The sequence below is a fragment of the Neomonachus schauinslandi genome, chromosome 7, assembly GCF_002201575.2.
Source record: "Neomonachus schauinslandi chromosome 7, ASM220157v2, whole genome shotgun sequence".
In the NCBI taxonomy this organism is placed as follows: Eukaryota; Metazoa; Chordata; class Mammalia; order Carnivora; family Phocidae; genus Neomonachus; species Neomonachus schauinslandi.
Genome location: NC_058409.1, coordinates 44,282,699 through 44,303,143, shown reverse-complemented (window position 1 = coordinate 44,303,143; position 20,445 = coordinate 44,282,699). Strand labels below are relative to the sequence as shown.

Sequence of the window (20,445 nt, the reverse complement as noted above, 5' to 3'; positions counted from 1 at the left end):
CAGACTACAACTGAGCCCACTGATTCGTTAAAATTTTTAAATCTTATCCTAAAATTGCCTAAAGCTATTTAAAGCATAATTTCAAGTAATTCCATAATAAACAACGGTCACAATGGACCAAGAAAAAGGAAGTAACTGAGCTAAGACATGTGTATATAGAAGACAATATGAAAGTTTTAAAAAATAACAACAAAAAATCATATTAGGCAAGACAAGTAAGGTTTATACAATGAAGAGCAAAAAACCAACCAACCAACCAAAAAACCCACACCACCAGGATTAAAAGTTTTAACAGAAATCTAATCAAAAGAGTGATAATCTCAATAGAGAAAAAAAAAAAACTATAAAAATATTATCTTAAGGCCATCTACCCAAGTAGAAAAGTGACAGGATTTCCTTGAATATAGCTAAGTAAATATAGATTATACTTATAAGACACTGAGTTTGGAGTTGATAGTCTTAGTTCAGGAGAAGGATGCAAAATTATTATGGCTTGAATTATTTTTTAAACCTATTATTGTAATCACTGCTAGAGTTAAAATTAAAAAAGGGATAAGAAATACTTCACTGGGCAGAGCTCTAAAAACTGTAATGGGAAACAATTTTTTTTTTTAATTTTTAAATTTTATTATGTTATGTCAGTCACCATATATTACATCATTAGTTTTTGATGTAGTGTTCCATGATTCATTGTTTGCGTATAACACCCAGCGCTCTGTGCAAAACGAGCCCTCTTTAATACCCATCACCAGGCTAACCCATCCCCCCACCCCCTCCCCTCTAAAACCCTCAGTTTGTTTCTCAGAGTCCATTGTCTCTCATGGTTCGTCCTCCCCTCTGATTTCTCCCCCTTCATTTTTCCCTTCCTACTATCTTCTTCTTATTTTTTAACATATAATGTATTATTTGTTTCAGAGGTACAGGTCTGTGATTCATCAGTCTTACACAATTCACAGCGTTCACCATAGCACATACCTTCCCCAATGTCTATCACCCAGCCACCCCATCCCTGCCACCCCCCACCACTCCAGCAACCCTCAGTTTGTGGAAACAAATCTTTTTTTTATATAGGCTTCAAAATAATGTATGCGGAACATTTTATACAGTTCTGCTCAATTTTTTTAAAGGAACAACTGAAAAAGGTACAGAACAAAAGGAGCAGGAAAAAGTAGTCAAATGGAAGTAGAGAATGAGTCTGCAGAGTGATTAGACAAAAAAAGGCCTACCTCAAATTCCCTCAAAGCTAAATAAAGGGGATAGCATCAATATTGGTAAAGTTAAGAAGCATATATATAAAGTAAAACAGAATGTTTACTAAATCTAGCATATTCAGAGAAACATACCTTATAATTATAAAGTCAGACATATTTTATGAAGCAGGGGTGGAAGTAGAGAAGGGAGTAGCAAGCAGGGGTAAGAAGAGGACTCTATTCTCAGGTAAAAAATACACAATTTATATTAATAGTTCCCTTTTAAAACAAATTCTTCATAATACCATTTAGCATTCACACTTTCTTTAATTTTCTCTTTCTTTACAACTGAACTCCCAGTTTACTGGCCTAAGCCCAATGGAGCTGACCTCAATAATATTTCATTAATAAGTCTTCAATTCTTAGGACTCTTATTAAGTCTTTAATTTTCTGTTTTCCAGCCATATTTATAAAATGAAAAGGCAATGAAAAAGTATTCAAGTAATTGCCAAGACAGTCCTATATAGACTAAAATAGCACTGCTGTTAAAACTGACCTGTTATAATTAGAAGGCAATGTTTACAAACTATGTATGAAAATCTAAATTTGGCATTCAACTTTGGGATATCAATGTGTAATACTTTTAAGTTTGTGTTGTTTATAAGTTGAATAAGTGAACATATAGAATTTCATGTATTACAACTATTCCAATGCTCAAAGATGATAAAAATTCGGCAAATGCAAGTAGGTTTACAGACCTTTTTTCCTTAAATGGTGGTAACATGTGAAATAAAGGTTTAGAAAACTTATGGACATAACAAATATTCCAAATTTCTTTACTAAAACAGAAATTAAAAAGCAAAAAGTAAAAGTCCCCTTCTAACCACATCAAATTCCTAGAACTACAGAAAACGCCTACATTTTCCAGAAATTTCCTATCCATATATAAATAAAATGTATGAGATATGTATATATTAGTAATAAAAACTATGATTTTGGGGAAGGATTAAAGGGAACAGGTAGTAATACTCATTATTGTGTTTATACCATAACCTTTGTTTAAACTCAGAATAAAAAAGCATATTGCCACTTTGGAGAGATATGCCAAGATCAATGCAAGCTTCAGGGTGGTGATAAATATACAGCATAAGAACAAAACTGTTATTTAAAACAAATTTACCTACCTGTAAACCATTTCATTAGGAGCTGAGTCATCAAAGGCATAATCAAAACGAAATGTTTGGTTTTCTAGGTACCTTGTTAAATCTACTTTTTGTTTTGGTTCATGTACCATCACAACATCTTTACTAGGGATTGTGATTACATCAAGATCTTTCATTTGAGTTTCTAAAAGAATAAATGAAAATCAATGCCCAGTAATTTTCACAGCATTTCAATGTAATAAGTACTTTCTAAAAAAGTAATAAGAATTTTAATAGAAGTATTAATTCTATAAATATAAATATCTCATAAATATGCCATTCAAGAAGACATATTTCAACAACCAAGTAAAAAAAAAAAATACTATCAAAATTTATGTGAAGCAAGAACCAGAAATGGAATGATTCATAGAGTAATAACAAATCAGCAGATCTAACCAAAGAAATCTGCATAATGATTATGTACAAATAAAATGATTTATATTTAACTCTTCCAAATGAATTTAATTTCTGCTATCATGAAAATAAATACCAATTGGACAAAATCAACCTTTCATTAAGAGTTCAAAAAGCATCATACCTTTTTTATTGAGTGGTCGTTTTCTTACACAAACACATATTCTATGTTCATCAATCTAGAAATAAAATATTTTATTTCAATATTTATCAATTATATAAAACACGAAAAAGTCAGTTATGCAATATTTCCTACAGATTTTAGAAATTTATGCACTGCATAAACAGGATAAATAAACTTAAAAAACAAATTAGGATGTACAAATTTTAATAGTTAAAAGACAATGATTTCTAAAATTCTGAGCATAATGGAAAAGTACTCATTTTGTTATTTGGTAAACAATTAGGAAATAACTCGTAGAGGCCTCTAGTGTTCCTATTAGTAGCATAAGGTTCACATTAGGAAGCTGCCTTACTTCAATATATGCTGCATATAACAAAAGCAAAATTTCCTACCAAGTGGTATACTGTCAGGTTGATTAAAGGGAAAGGTGTTGACAAAGATAACTAAGAATAGCAAGAAATGCAATTCTCAGATTATTAGTGAGCAAAATAACTCCAAAAATTTTATAATAGCCAATTCTTACACATAAATATTTTTGCATAAAATTTATGCTCCTAATACTTCCCCTTTAATAATAAATCTATAACACAGGGATTGGCAAAATATGGTCTGCGGGCCTAATCCAGCCCACTACCTGCTTTTGTAAAGTTTTAATGAGACAGTTGCACTCATTTGTTCACATATCACCTATCACTGCTTTCATACTACAAAGGAAAAATTGAGTAGTTGTGATGAAGACCATATGGTTCACAAAGCCAAAATTATTTACTATCCGGGCCTTTTAAGAAAAAGTTTGCCAATCAGATGTAGTAGATTAAATACATGTAGGTGTAGCAAGGACTAATATATACACACAAGTATTATGAACAACAACTCTCTGAAATCCTAAACAATACATCAGCCTGACACAAATGTATTTTATGTACCCAAGCTATTCTGTATATGCTAGGTCAGATGGATTACTTTTCTTTCTTAAGTATCAATTACTCACAAAATAATCCCTGTCCAAAAAATTCTCATTCTTCAAGAGGAAAGTAGTTGAGTAATAGGGAAGCAGAATATTTTTTGAGCACTAGATTTCTGGTCTAGTATGGTCCTCAACAACCATCACTTACTGTTAAAAAGCCAGACTAACATTTATTTAAAAATAACAAATTAACTAATAAAAAATTAGTTTGATAGTGGGAATTTATAGCCCAAATCAAAGAGGAAATAAGCTTGGAACTGGGATAAAAGTTTCAGTGATGGTCAGAAAGGAGAATGGGTCTTCTGACATCATTCCTTTAACTGCTGTTCTGCTCTACCAAAGACAGAGAGGCTTTGCTTTGAAAAGAACATCTCTGTGGGGAAGCATGTCTGATAAATCAAATTATGGGAGATAATCATAAATGTGAATGATTTCTTGATTTTCACCTTAAAACACGGGGAATGTACACCTATAAAGAAAAAAAAAAACACTACATAGCTAAATCCAGTATTAAGTGGGCAGTGAACATGTTTTTTTTTTTTTTTATTAACAGCATAAAAAAATTCCACAACAATAGTTTACAAAGAATCTTACAGGATCTGCTGTTGTTAATGGTCTATAATCCAAACTTCCTCTAAAGTCTCTGATCATACACATAATTTCATAATTTGGGTTTGTAGCATCAACATCCTACACGGAGACAGAGAAAATTCATCATTTATTATCATTACAATAATGGATATTGTTGCATTTATGTTTTTGTTTTTTAAGTAGGCTCCACGCCCAGCATGAAGCCCAATGTGAGGCTTAAACTCACGATCCTGACTGAGATCAAGAGTCGGACGCTTAAGTGTCTGAATCACCCAGCTGCCCCTGTTGCAAATTAAATATGGCTTGCAAATTAAAATTAAATTCACAGCTTGTGGAGTGTCTGTTTTATTTTTAAGTTTTTAAAAAATCAATCAATCAATCAGGAGATTGTGTCATTGCCAAGCCCAAACTCAAACTAGAGGCATCATAAAATTTAGTTTCCGAGTTCAGGATTAAAAATATGCCCAGTAATCATATTTCATATTAAATACATAATTCTGTTAGCCTACATACATTCTGTTATTAACTGTAAACCAAACACTCCTCATTAAAACCACCCTTGAGGGGAGCCTGGGTGGCTTAGTCGGTTAAGTGGCTGCCTTCGGCTCAGGTCATGATCCCAGGGTCCTGGGATCGAGGCCCACATCAGGCTCCCTGCTCAGCAGGAGGCTTGCTTCTCCCTCTCCCTCTGTCTGCTGCTCTGCCTACTTGTGCTCTCTATCTCTGTTAAATAAATAAATAAAAATCTTTAATAAAAAAAAAAAACCACCCTTGAATTATTTCAAAAATTCATCTGTTACACATATGACTTAATCATCCTAGAAAATGAAGCAAGAGAGAAATAGCGCTCATCTTAAACATCAGTAAAGAACTCTAGAAAAATTGAAATTCTACAAAAATTCATTTAATCAGATTTTTCTTCGCCATGCTTAATCCAGTGATCCAGCAAAGTAGAAACACAGACTCATTTATGTTTTCTGTTTTGGTTGACTCTCTAAAAAAATTTAAAAACCTAAGGCACGGTAAAACCACCTCAAATGGACAGGACTTAAAGGAATCAAAAGACAAGATAATTTTTGAAACTTTTAAAATTCAAATTACTGAATGTTGACTGCAATTTACTTTTTTGCTTCAAAACTGAGAAAATTCAGATTAAGACACACGTATCAATAGGTAACAGCCTCTCTTAGCCATGAGTAATAAATTATTAAACATTCTAAGAAGTCAGATTTTTTTCATGCACCATGTACAGATTTGCTTTGAATATAAATTTCAAAACTGTTAATGAAACTTACTTTCAATTAACTTTCTTTTAGGAAACAACAACAACTATGTCAATGGAAAAAGTGAATGTAAAGTTAAAATTAAGAGATCACAAAGAGATATGAAAATATTATGAGGTTCCCATAGGAAACACCAGGTGGCATCTGTGCTAAGTATCAGCAGATCTATCTGTATTGTGTTTGACTTATTTCAAAACCCAACTGGCCATTCTCAGAACACTTTAAGATATAACCTGATTTATTCAAGTTGAATTTTATACTGGTTCCTAATTCTATAACACAACTTCTTTATGATTAAGGGCATTTGAATATACTTCTAAATAAAGAAACAATCCCGACGTTTTAATAGAGGAACAAGTTCTAAGAATATAATAGATATAATACACTAGAAATTATATGTACAGAAACAGAATTTCTAATAGGTGAAGACCTATATAGAGATAGAAGACCAGTCTTCTATATAATTTTTCCATTGTTAGTAAAAAGTTTTGTTACCATCTAAAGGGAACATGGGAGGCACAACAGAGATACACTTTTAATATCTAGTATAAATTAAAACAGAATTTCCCCTTTCATTCATATGCTGAATTTACTAACCATGGAAAAACAGTAATAAAATTTGTAGTATAATCGTCTACTTTATAATCATCTACTTTAACTAGATACTCTTCTGAATATATTTTTAGATCTTTTTAGAAAGTCAAAGTCTTATTATTCTTGAAAGGTGTAATGGCTGCGTTAGAATTGTAACACAATGGATTATTATTCAAAATGGAACAAATGTTAGGGCTACACATATCCACTAAAATGTGAAAAGTACATGTAGTAAAAATCTGTTACGGTAACGTATTTTCACAAGAGTTTACATTATTTCTCATTATCAGTTTAGATTTCAACTAAAGGAACTATATTGAAATCTTTAATTGAATGCCTCAAATACTTTTTCAAAAGCAAATCACTTTCACTGACACCATCTACATCTTCAGTTCATGCATAAACAAAATTTGTTTCTGTTACAAACCTGGGCTCTTTTTTCTCTAAGTTCTTGCTGCTGTAGTCTTCTTTTTTCTCGTTTTTCTTGTAATTTTTCTACTTCTTTCACACAATTAGATTTTCTACGTGCTGAAAGAAAAAGATGAGCTGTAGAAGTACAGCTTTCTTTTTTACAGTAGTGTACTTACACACAAAAATTTTATGTATATTTCATCACATACACCCAAAAAACGGTACACAGTGACAAGGCATGCCTTTAACAACTATGTGCACTTATGAGCTGCTTTAACAAAACTAGGAACAGGACAATATACAGATAGCAGTCAAGAAAAATGACTTTAACATACTGATACATGTCATCTCTTGGTTTACAATCACAGATGTATGAATTGGAAAGGATTGAGAAGTATAAGAAATACTTCCATAACATCTGTCAAATTATCATCTGACCAGAATTTTAAATTCAAAGCAAGTGAAAAATTGTTATAATTTTGTATTTGTAAATTTTCTCCAAAATACACATTTCAAAACCCAATTAACAGACCAAACTAACAAAAAAAAAAATCTTCCACAGATTTGCAATCAAGCTTATAATTAGACTCTTTACCATTTGGGGACTTCTAAGGATGACCAAGAGAGAATACATGTATGCCTAAAATGACTGAATCCTTGATACATGATTTACATACAAGGGGGTCCAAATTCCTTTTTTGCAGCTTGAACTGGAGATATATCTGAAACACTACCATTCTGTTGTGCAGAGGAAGACTGCTCAGGAAGCTGACTAGGCCGTGCACGTGCAGAACCAACCACTGCAAGTGAAACAAAATTTTTAAATTCAGAACAGAAAATCAGTAAAGGTGAACCCTAGTAAAAGGAACAGAGATATCTCAAAAGAACTGATACTTATAAGCTGTCAGTTTTCTACTTATGTGGGTATAAAGAGAATATGTAATAATCAATTTTGTTCAATAAACTAACAAGCCAAGAGGTTTTCAAGGTAGTATGTGCAGAGACTGGGGTTCCACCAATGTAATTTTAGCTACAAAACTCAATCTGAATAATTTATGTAAAAACCAAAGCCAAGCTTGATTTTTATTTATTTATTTATTTATTTTTAAAGATTTTATTTATTTATTTTTGACACAGAGAGAGAGACAGCGAGAGAGGGAACACAAGCAGGGGAGAATGGAAGAGGGAGAAGCAGGCTTCCCGCGGAGCAGGGAGCCCAATGCGGGGCTCAATCCCAGGACCCTGGGATCATGACCTGAGCCGAAGGCAGACGCTTAACGACTGAGCCACCCAGGCGCCCTCAAGCTTGATTTTTAATAATCATTTAAAAAATGTAAGTGTGCAGGGGCGTCTGGGTGGCTCAGCCAGTTGAGTGGCTGGGTCTTGATTTCGGCTCAGGTCATGATCTTAGGGTCCTGGAATCAAGCCCTGCGTCCAGCTCTGCGTTTAGCAAGGAGTCTGCTTGAGGATCCTTTCTCTCTCTCCCCCTCTCTCTTTGCCTCTGCCCCGCTCGAGCTCTCCCTCTCTCTAAAATGAATAAATAAATCTTAAAAGGGCCCCCCCAAAATATATATATTTAAGTGTGCAAAATGTAAATTTTAAATTTAAATGCATTGTCATTTTGAAAAATTTACACAATTCTGAAGTACATAAAGTAAAAAACACTCCTTCAACCCTCCCTATAATTGCAAATCCCACTCTTTGCTCCTCAAAGATGCAAATCTTCAGCAGAGAATTTCCCAATATATATGTTATAAAAGTGGAAAAATAAATATGAAGTAAAATATAAGCACCACATTTTACAAAGCAATATAAATTTTCAAAAGTTTCAAACACACAAGGGAAGGATAGTGTTTAAAGTGCAGGACTTTCCCTCTACCTCCAATCTCTCTTCTAATACCTAATGCCTGTCCTGCCCCACCATCCCCACATACAGAGAAACATCACCACCAGAAATTACAATTCTGAATTGCTGAAGAGGAGAAAAGAAATTAACTGTGCTTTACATTTCCTTGCTGAAAATACACGGAAGACCTGCAATTAACTACAAATTGTACCCGTTCAACTTTTCTTTAGCTGACTCCCAAGTTACCCATGAATCTTTTGGGAAGACTGTTAGCCAGAAAGTCATGTAAAATGGGATTAGATTTACTACTGTGAACTCAATTAACAGACAACTGCCCCATTCCTTTCTTTCTCATGATACTCTTCTCAAATCTGCAAAGTTATTGGGTAAAGGAGATTAATCAAAAATTGCATATAACAGAGTTTCATATTCGTCACTTACCTTAATAAATCATTTTTTATATACTTGACTTTTTTCAAGATTTTATTTATTTATTTGAGAGAGAGAGAGAAACAGAGAGCGTGAGTCAGGGAAGGGGCAGAGGGAGAGGGAGAAGCACATAGAGAAGCAGGTGGAGAAGCAGGCTCCCCGCTGAGCAGGGAGCCCAATGCGGCACTCGATCCCAGGACCCCACAGATCATGACCTAGGCCGAAGGCAGACACTTAACTGACTGAGCCACCCAGGCGCCCCTATTATTGACATTACTGTATTAGGAAACCAAGAAGATACCAATCTTCAAATTAGCCACATAAAGTGTAAATGAATAATAATGTCAAGGGCAATATTCACCTTTGATTTACCTTGTTGGGGCCATACTAGAAAGTTAATAGACAAAATTAATAGACAAATGTTTACCTCTGTTATCTCTTGGAGGAGGGTCATTCTTAATAGAAGCCACAGTCCGTCGATTCTATAAGAGAAAAATAAAAACGCTCATTGTACTTTCTCTCTTTACTCCTCATATATTTATCATAATTTGGGCTTCCTTTAATTAAACAAAAGTAGGTGAACATAATGTAAAACTAAATAGAAAAAAACTATAAATAATCTTCTAATAATTACTACTAATACCATCAGTATTCAAGTTTTTTATGTGAGTACTGCCCACCACCTCTCCAGAAAATGCAATATTCCGGAATTAGCACGAGGCAGGCACTGCTCATATTAAGTCACTCAATCTTCACAACAACCCTACAGGGTCATTACTATTATTATTCTGGTTCCATAGATGAGAAAACTGAAGCAAAGAGAAGTTATTTCAGTAAAGGGTATAGTTTTAGCCACCATGCTAAAACCATGTAATACATTTCAAAGGTATGTATTACATTTCATCTTTGGATGTCAGAGTAATCAATAAAATACTGGTTTTAGACAACCTACCATCTAACTATTAAACTTAAATATCAAAATACCATGATATGCTCACTGTCATTTATACTAAAAGACTTTTAGACTTTCAAAGACTTGGAACTGCATGGACTAGGACAGCAAATTTTTGATCCTATCCTTTATTTACCAAGACTTCATTTTATTCACCTGAAAAAAAGGTATCAAATAATGTCATGGCTCTCAACACTAGAGAGAACATTTGCACATTTAAATCAGATAATGATTTTAATAGTAATTAAAAGAATACTAATGCGAGGGCTTCAATTTAGAGAAAATAAAACTGAACTGCTGGGAGCAGGCAAGGCATCAGTATTTTGAAAAATTCTCTAAGTGATTTTAATGCACAGCAAAGGTTCTAAATGACATACGAAGAAGGATCATCTATGAAGATCCTTCATGGCTGTGAAGCCAAATATGAAAAACAATCCATCTACAAGTCATAACTAATGACGTCTAGGCAGTGACACTCAATATGCTGAATTTTATGAATTGAAAATCTGCCTTATGTTCACATGCATAATTTAAAAGGTAGAATGTTTTGCTGATATTGTTAAGCTTCTATCACATGATATTTGGATGCTGATATATGTTTTCCCTGTAAGATACCAAGTTCCTCTAGGGTTAAAGTCACGTCATTCATCTTTGTGATAAAATCAACAATGTAGAAAAATTAAGAAATGCTTGTTGAACTAAACACACAGAACTGCAGATTCAACAACTGTGAGTGACTACATGGTTTCAAAAGAGCTGCACTTTAATACACAATTTTAACAATGAGAGGTTTCAATAGGAAGGAAGAGGAATTATCTTTTAAAGTAATAAAAATGGCATGGCTTTTATTTTTATAAAGATAATCTCGTTAGAGAGGATATATAGCATGGTCTTAAAGTTTATCTTCACAGATAATACAGAAGTAGTTAAACTGTACTCTATCATTTCCCATCTTTCTCTAATAAACATAAATAGCAGAATTACTATTTTCAAAGACTACTGGAGTGGGAATTTATTATGAGTAATAAACATTCTTTCTTTATCTAAGTCATATATTCCCTCAACAAACACTGACAAGCAAATGGTTTTGACATCCCTATCTCCTGGAGAGCTATTAGTCTTAGGAAAAATCCTAATCAGGAAAGAATTTCTAAGATTTTACCTAATAATTATTGTAACTGTGAACTGGACAACCTCAATCCTTGAAAGAATGTATGCATAAACATGGCATGTAGGTGGCAGAAAGAATTACAGGTTTTTTTTAAAAAAAAGCAAACTAATACTTAAAATATACTCTTTACAGTCTATTCACTTCAAACCAGAAAATACACACGCACACACCCCCCACACACCCCTACTCTAAATTTTACTAACCTTTACAATTTTGTTTACTTTGGCTGAAGATGTTGGAGGTGGAGGTGTTTCTGGACTGGGTTCAATTTCTTCATCAGGTACAAGGTCAGGGTTAAGTGAAAAGATGCTCTCAAGGTCAATCTGTTTTAAAAAAAATGCATGTATTTTTAGAGTAAATTTTGACAATTAACCTTTTATTTTACAAATTTACACACAGAGAATGACTGTTAAATGATTTCAGCCTCATGAATAGTACTGCCTTGAAAACAAAATTATCTACAATTGCAACCCACATATTAAGACAGCTATTAATACAGCATTTTGTGGTCTTGATAATATGTCCCAACACTTACAACGTGCAGGAACAATCTACCTTTCTTTGAATGAAATGTTTTAATCATTTGAAAGGTTTTCGAGAAATGATAAAGAATGTATGTACTAATAAAAAAGTATATACTTTTCAGTTTTGTTTTATATTTGGAACCTTGATTGCAGGACTAGAAATAAAATTTAGCTCAGTGATTGGGGCGCCTAGCTCAGTCAGTGGAGCATGCGTCTCTTGATCTTGGGGCTGTGGGTTTGAGCCCCATGCTGTGTGTAGAGATTACTTAAAAATGAAATCTAAAAAAAAAATAAAAAAATTTTAACCCAGGGGCGCCTGGGTGGCTCAGTCATTAAGTGTCTGCCTTCGGCTCGGGTCATGATCCCAGCATCCTGGGATGGAGCCTCGCATCGGGCTCCCTCCTCAGTGGGAAGCCTGCTTCTCCCTCTCCCACTCCCCCTGCTTGGGTTCCCTCTCTCTCTGTGTCTCTGTCAAATAAATAAATAAAATCTTTAAAACAAAAAATTTAACCCAGTGATCATACCTCTTTGCCTTTTGTATCTCCATTTTCTATCCATTCAACAGTTACACTTTCATTATCTTCATTTAAAGACGTTACCATTGCTTGATGTATTCGGCCTAAGTGGGAATAAAATATACATTTTAATCCATAAATTATGGTATTCCTAAACAATGTCAAATACAATTTTATAACTTACAAACTTTTGGAAGACCATGATCCTAGTTTTCTTACAAGGGATTTCCATACTCTCACACAATTAGGGAATGAACTTTGTCCATGTAATCATTAATCAATGTGCTGTCAAGACCAGAACTCAAGAAACTGGATTAGACTGAAAGTGCATTTTCAACAAACATGAAAAATGGCTACACAATGGCAGAGAATGTCTGAAATTTTATACCACTATATAGTTCTAATCATTACAAAGTTTCCTTACTATGAGCTGACACTGACTGTAGTACAAAACAAAAATTCAAAAACCAATTTTTTAAACTAATATAAAACATTTTATGTAAAAACCACTATCATATATTATACAATAATTAGACATTATTTTTATAAGATTGGGAAAAGGATTCTAAGTCCACTAAGGTTAGAAAATGTAATCTAACATATTGTCTTTCTGCATGCTGCCTATCCAGATCTATTCTATACCTTACCTTCTCTGGCAGCTACCTAGTACTTACCATCTGTAGAGAGAGGACCTTATATCTAATGTATTAACTTGTTTTCCCCTCTCTTAACAGACTGTGGACGTTACTTGTTAATAACCATAGAACTAAGTATTTTTAATTATTACAGAATATTCCGTTATGTTTATTACAACTTACTTCATATCTATTGATGGTCACTTAGGTTATCTGCAATTTTTTGCTATTATAAACACTACAATGAATACTATGGCACATGTGTCATTATACACTTGTCAGATTATTCTTTGGAACAAATTCCTAGAAGCAGATCAATAAGTTTTATAAGTGTTTGTGTATTTTTTACTTATTTGTTTTCATCTTACCCAACCACTTATTAATCAAAGAAGGATAGAAACTATTTGTTATAGATCCGCATCTACATTTTAATAAAATGCTGAACATATGGAATTTTCATATGTATTTCCTGAATGAAATCCTAGGGACATCAATAATTCACCTTTAGTTTATACCTCTTTAAATATCTAAAAAAAAACCCAAACAACGCCCCAACTACATAGTATATAAAACAAACAATGTTATTGTAATAATAAGGCACTTACTGAGATAAGTGGACATTAGAGAATTGGGTGTTGGGGGTAGAAAGAAATAAGCTGGAAAATACTGGGAGGAATCAAGGGAGAGGCTTTTAAAAGGGGGAAATTAGGTAATATTTACTGCAATTTGATATGGGCAAAAATTAGGTAAACAACGAGAAGAAGTGGTATGTGTCAGTCAGGTCCACCAGGAAGCAGATATTGAGACAGGAGGACAAGAGTTTTACTGTGAAAGATAAAAGGGGGAGTAAAACAGGACTAGGCATGGAAACCTTTCAGACTGTGATATAGATCTGAAACCTGTGAAGGAAAGGGGACATAAAATAGGACGGAGCAGACAGAGACTCAGACCCTGACACAGATCTGACAAAGTGCTGCCCAACCCAGCAGGGAGCTCCGAAGCAAAGACTGCCTATTAGAACTGTCCCACATAGGGCCAAAATGGAAATACCCTAGTACCCACACCATGCTCAGTCACTAGCTGGAGGTTTCCCAGGAAACACAAGGCCTCAGCACAAAATCTAAGGAGCCTAAAGGTATTAATACCCAGAGGCTATGAACTAAATGTACTCCCTGGAGCTGAAAGAGTGGTTGAGTTCCTTAAAGGGAGATCCAGGCAGTGTATCTTCATAGATAGGTGCAACAGGATATGTGAAAAAGACTGAGTTTAATTCGTAGCAGAAGAGTGGACCCCAGAGAGCCATGACCTGCCTTGATGCAGCATTACAATTTAGGAGGAGCTACCAGCAGTGGTAGCTCCTCCTAAAACAACAAACCTCACATTTATCACCATCTCTACAACATGAGTAGTGAGGCTAAGACCAGCAGCTACTGTCTCCCAAACCTACCACCCCTGACAGTCTCAAAATAGCAATACACACTAGCAGGAACAAGACGACTGCAGCAAAGGTTTTGGGAAAAATAAAGCATTTTAATATAAGACATTGATATGATTTCATCAATAGGAAATGACTCCAAAGAAGATGTACTTAAACACTAGACTACCATAAAGAGTAACTTTCAGCAGGAAATGGATAGGCTGTAGTTGAGGTTGAAGAGGAGAAATAAGGGTTCCCCATGCAATTACCAACAGAATTACCATGATAATGAGAATGAGGAAAAGCATATCATGTTGCAAAAGCAAGACCAATACCACACTCCTACTGTTAAGCATCTACTACAATATTACAACTTCCCTTGGGAAGGAGTAGACTACAAGACCTATCTCACAGGGACCTTATTAACCTCCAAAGACAGTCTAGAGACATGAGCAACAAAGAGGATAAAGAAAATCAAAATTTTGTTTTCAAAACCCATTATCAGCAAATCTTAACAGTGGTCTCCAGAAGTTCAATTACCAATGCAGACACCCAGAAAACCTTAAGCCACAAGTCAGCAAAGTCAAAAGCAGCTGATCCATTAGTTAAAAATAAGCTCTAGAGGTTTAGAAAGGCAGACCTGAGAAAATATTGGCTTATCTCTACCACGGTCCAGTTTACTCAGCCAACAGGAAGAAAGAAATATGAAATTCCAATAACAAGAAATGAATAAAGACCAGTGCTGAATGAATGAATCAAGTCTTAAGTGTTTGCTTTTTTGCCGATGGATGAGATAACCAGAAATACTTACAGTATGGGGTTTTGATTATTTTTATCAAAAGGGGTCTCTAAAAAAATGTTTTAAGTCTAACTTTACCCAATATGACTTTAAAGGTTTATTTATGTATTTATTTATTTATTTAAAGGATTTTATTTATTTATTTGTCAGAGAGAGAGCACAAGCAGGGGGAGTGGCAGGCAGAGGGAGAAGCAGGCTCCCCGCTGAGCAAGGAGCCCCATGAGGGACTCAGTCCCAGGGCCCCGGGATCATGACCCGAACCGAAGGCAGACGCTTAACTGACTGAGCCACCCAGGCGTCCCTAACGGTTTTTTAAAAAAGCATTGTTTTATATATAGTTCAAGTGAGATACTCAAATTTCTCTCTTTTTTTTTAAAGATTTTATTTATTTATTTGACAGAGAGATAGAGAGAACAAGTAGGCAGAGAGGCAGGCAGAGGGAGAGGGAGAAGCAGGCTCCCCACTGAGCAGGGAGCCCGATGCGGGGCTCGATCCCAGGACCCTGGGATCATGACCTGAGCCGAAGGCAGCCGCCTAACCGACTGAGCCACCCAGGCGCCCCACAAATTTCTCATTTTTAATTGTAATAAAAAAAAATTTTTTCCAAAGCATCCCATTTCTCTGATTTGAGAAATTTCTGTATTCCAACCTTACTAATTCATTGTCCTTTGACTCTCTGATTCCCCCTTTACTTTATTGTAAATTATATCATATACACTTCTACATTAAAAAAAAAGAGAGAGAGAGAGCAGGATACACCTGTGTATCCACCACCAGCCAGGTTAAGAAACAATACCTCTGAGGGGCACCTGGCTGGTTCAGTTGGTGGAGCATGCGAATCCTGATCTCGGGGTTGTGGGTTCAAGCCCCACGTTGGGTGTAGAGATAACTTAAAAATAAATCTTCAAAAAGAAACAAACAAGCAAGCAATACCTTTGAAACTCCATATGCCGCCCTCCCTAAGTGAATCTCCCTCTTTTTTTTTTAATTCTTAAAAATTTTTTACCATATTCCCTTCTCCCTCTCTTTTTCCCCGCCACCACTAGTAACCAGTATCCTATATATTTGAAGTAATCATACTGTGGCTTTTCTTTCTTTTTTTTTTTTTTAAAGATTTTATTTATTTATTTGAGAGAGAGAGAGCACATGAGAGGGGGGAGGGTCAGAGGGAGAAGCAGGCTCCCTGCTCAGCAGGGAGCCCGATGCGGGACTCGATCCAGGGACTCCAGGATCATGACCTGAGCCGAAGGCAGTCGCTTAACCAACTGAGCCACCCAGGCGCCCTGTGGCTTTTCTTTATAGTTTTACCACCTACAAATATAACACTCAAAAAATACCTGAACAGCCTACCTACTTTTAAACTGTATAAATGGACTGACACTACTTTAATACTCGTTTCTGTTGTACAACACGATTTCCCCCAAGATTCATTTATGTTGTTGTAAATAAGCGCAGTTCACTTATTTTCACTACATATGAATATGCCAAAACTTAATCTACTCTGGTGATGGACATGTGTTTTCATGTTTTTGCTATAAGAAACAATGGTGCTGTAGGCATTCTTATACATGCATACTGATAAAAATATGCAAGAATTTCTCCAGGATGTGTAAGAAATACAGAGTACACAGGTCTGTAACTTTTCTAGTTAGTGCCACAATGTTTTCCAGAGTGGCAGGACCTATAATGATTTGTATCCAACTAACAATTACTTCACATCCACATGATACTTAGTATTTGTCAGATTTAATAATATCATACTGTGGTTCTAATTTCTCTGACTTAATGAGGCTGTGCCTATTTCTGTGTCTGCTGGCCATTTGGACCTTTTGACTGTTTTCTTCTTCCACTTCTCTGAAGAAATTCCCCATATACTCTTGGTACTAATCTTCTGTTACATGTGTCGCAAATATTTTCTCCGAATTTGGGCTTATCTTTCAATTTATGATATCTTTTGATGAATTTCAATTTATTAACTTTAATGTAGTCAAATATATATGTCTCAATTACAGTTTTTTATGCCCTAAAATTCTTCCTGACAGTCAGATCGTTACAAAAGGTTCTGATATTTTCTTCTAAAGTTTTACAAAGTCTTGGGGTGCCTGGGTGGCTCAGTAGGTTTAGCTTCCAACTCTTGATTTCCCATCAGGTCACGATCTCAGGGTGGTGAGATGGAGCCCCAAGAGCTCTATGCTCAGCAGGGAGTGTACATGAGATTCTCTAGCTCTCCCTCTCCTTCTTCCCCTCCCCCCTGCTCTCTCTCTCTCTCAAATAAGTAAATATTTTTTAAAAACAGACTTTACAAAGTCTTTTATATTCAAGACTGCAATCCACTGTCATTTTGGTTTTTGGGCAGGGTAACACAATTCCCATTTCCCCCGCCTCCCACCATGAAAAACAAATTAACCCAGTGCCATTTCCTGAAAGGTCATTCCTTCTCTCCTATCTACACTATGACCTGTCAAATTTCAAGCACACATGCATCAGCATATTTTTTTTATCCTTGAGCCAAAATTACACTGTCTTATTATTATACCTTTGCACTAAGTCTTACTAGCTGGTAAAATAAGCTTTCCCACCTATTTGTTCTTAAGAGGTTCTTTGATTTTCTTAGCCTTTTGGTTTTTTTTTGTTGTTGTTTTTTTTGCTTTTTTTTTTTAAGATTTTATTTATTTATTTGAGAGAGAGAGAATGAGAGACAGAGAGCATGAGAGGGAGGAGGGTCAGAGGGAGAAGCAGACTCCCTGCCAAGCAGGGAGCCCGATGCGGGACTCGATCCCGGGACTCCAGGATCATGACCTGAGCCGAAGGCAGTCGCTTAACCAACTGAGCCACCCAGGCACCCCCTTCTTAGCCTTTTGTATGTCTGTATAAATTATAGAACCATCTTGTCAAGTTCCAAAAATCAAATAAACTAATAATTTTTTAAAAACCCTGTTAGGATTCTAGTTGGAACAGCATTAAATATTTTGTTCTAGATTTTTACATCATTGACCAAGAGTAACATGTGCCCGCAGTTTTCCTTTCTCATATCAACCTTATTCTGGAATAGTGTAAAATTAGAATTATTTAAACCTTGAGTGTCTGGTATGCATTGGTTAAAACCACCTTGGCTTAGAGTTTTATTTGTGAAAAGATTCAATTTTCTTAACAATTATAAGATTATTATAGTTTTCTATTCATGACTGTTTTGATAATTCTGTTTTTCTAGATTTATTTAAGTTTTCACATTTTGGGCATAAAGTTGTTCATAATTATGCTGAATGCCTGGAGCATTTGTAACCATAATCACTTTCTCATTTGTAATTTTTCAACCTTTTTTCTTGGCAAACCTTGTATCAGATTTGTCAACTTTGTCTTTTCCGAGAACAACACTTCCTTTTGTTGAGCCCTTTGTTATTAAATACTTAATTACTGCTCTTATCATTCTTTTCTTTACTTCGGGCATACTTTGCTGGGTCATTTTTTTCTCAAATTCCTCAGACGGATGCTTAGCTTATTCATCTTTATTCCTTTTTTTTTCCTGATAAGCACTTAAAGCTACACTTTTCTCTCCAAGAACTGCTTTAGCAGCATCTCACACATTTTTATATTTAGTATTTTTGTTCTTGTTGAGTTGAAACTATTTCCTAATTCTATGAACCTCTGACTCATGAGTCATCTAAAAGTGTTTTTCAAATTCCAAACACATGGAAGTTTTCTAGGTATCCTGTTATGACTTCCAAAGGTAAAGCACCTGACCAGTGAGAATAAAGTTACAAGTAACTGGTATGACTTCCCCACTGTACAGTGGCTGAATATCAGCCCTGTATATCTACTTCAATCATATTGGACTGCCTCCCTTAGAGGAAAATTTTCTATAAACCTAGCTCCAAGAAGCTCCTCTTTAAAGAGGAGCCACACCAGTATTTATCTTCAAACAGTGAACTTGACTGTGTATGTTTTTATTTTTATTTATTTATTTATTTTTAAAGATTTCATCTATGTATTTGACAGAGAGAGAGGCAGTGAGAGAGGGAGCACAAGCAGGGTGAGTGGGAGAGGGAGAAGCAGGCTTCCCGCCTAGCAGAGAGCCCAATGCGGGGCTTGATCCCAGGACCCTGGGATCATGACCTGAGCCGAAGGCAGACGCTTAACCATCTGAGCCACCCAGGTGCCCCTGTGTGTGTGTTTTTAAAGTGTCCCAATCTTCTTAGAGGAATTAAACTTTTGCCACCCTTGCCTGAATAGCCCCACCATGATACCTTGTTCTTGAGCTCAGCTATGCCTTTTGGTTTTCTCTTATGTATCTGGGGCAGAAAGACGTCAATACATAAACTTCATTGTCCTATTTTGACCAGACATCCCAATCCATCTTTAATTCTATACATCACATTCATAAATAATGGAAGTCAGATTTGAAAACTGTAAGTTCACACAATCATATAAAATTGTTATTATTTAAATTATGACTGTTACAATCTCAAAACTCAAGAGATTTAGAAGTTTTCAGCTTTATTTCAACTACTTGTAAAGAAAAATTACAGTGTAGACAATGTCATCTTTTGAAAGGGAAGTAAAAAAATTACTTGGAAAGTTTCGGGAAGTACAAGCAAATTCTGCAGAATCTCTCTCTCCCCATTTTCCCTGTAGAACACCTCTTCATTTTTAATACCCAAACTTCATAAAACATACTTACCTTTCCGTGCAAGATACTATGGCCAACGTTTATACAGGAAAAGATATAAATTTGTATATGCCAAAACTCAATTCACATTTTAAACAAAAGAGTATGCAAGAAAAGTTCTGAGTTACATTCCAAATATAATTGACAGATGGTCAGAATTCCATATAAAAAAGTATGCTGAGGGGCATCTGGGTGGCTCAGTTAAGCATCTGCCTTCAGCTCAGGTCATGATCTCAGGATCCTGGGATTAAGCCCAGAGTCGTGCTCCCCACTCAGCGGGGAGTCTGCTTCTCCCTCTTCCTCTGTACCCCCCCACTCATGCTCTCTAATAAATAAATAAAATCTTTAAGAAAAAAAGAAGTATGCCGAGTATCAAAATGATACAATACATAGGCACAGGATAATGCTTGCATCATTCTCATTGTGAGCCATTTTCTGACCCTGTGTGCTCATCCTGAATGCATTTCCACAGTCTCTCATATTTACTTAGTCCTTGTTTTGCCCAGTGTTGAATGACTCCCAAAATATTTAAGAAAATGTTGAAAGAAAACACTGAAGATGGGCAAAATGCAATTACAATGAAAGCAAAGATTTCACTGCATATAAAACTGATTTATCACCCTTATTTCTAGTTTACTTACATGTAGGTGATTTTATAGTGTCAGTTACATTTATGAAATAGTTCTAGGGAATTTGGTCAAAGACGAACACTGTG

At 35.2% G+C, this 20,445-nt stretch overlaps 1 protein-coding gene across 3 annotated transcripts in view; it reads right to left on the bottom strand.

Moving 5' to 3' along the window:
- KIF2A (kinesin family member 2A) overlaps positions 1-20,445 on the bottom strand; it is a 72,629-nt gene that overhangs the window by 18,838 nt on the left and 33,346 nt on the right. For 2 of the 3 annotated variants that reach the window (XM_044916827.1, XM_044916826.1), the window contains exons 2-9: positions 12,223-12,317; positions 11,378-11,497; positions 9,479-9,533; positions 7,454-7,576; positions 6,793-6,893; positions 4,492-4,587; positions 2,931-2,985; positions 2,375-2,537 (exon numbers count right to left, since the gene is read on the bottom strand). In XM_044916827.1, the coding sequence (XP_044772762.1) occupies positions 2,375-2,537; positions 2,931-2,985; positions 4,492-4,587; positions 6,793-6,893; positions 7,454-7,576; positions 9,479-9,533; positions 11,378-11,497; positions 12,223-12,317 (808 nt within the window). The remainder of the gene's footprint in view (positions 1-2,374; positions 2,538-2,930; positions 2,986-4,491; positions 4,588-6,792; positions 6,894-7,453; positions 7,577-9,478; positions 9,534-11,377; positions 11,498-12,222; positions 12,318-20,445) is intronic. The other variant, XM_021702034.2, reaches the window with a different exon arrangement.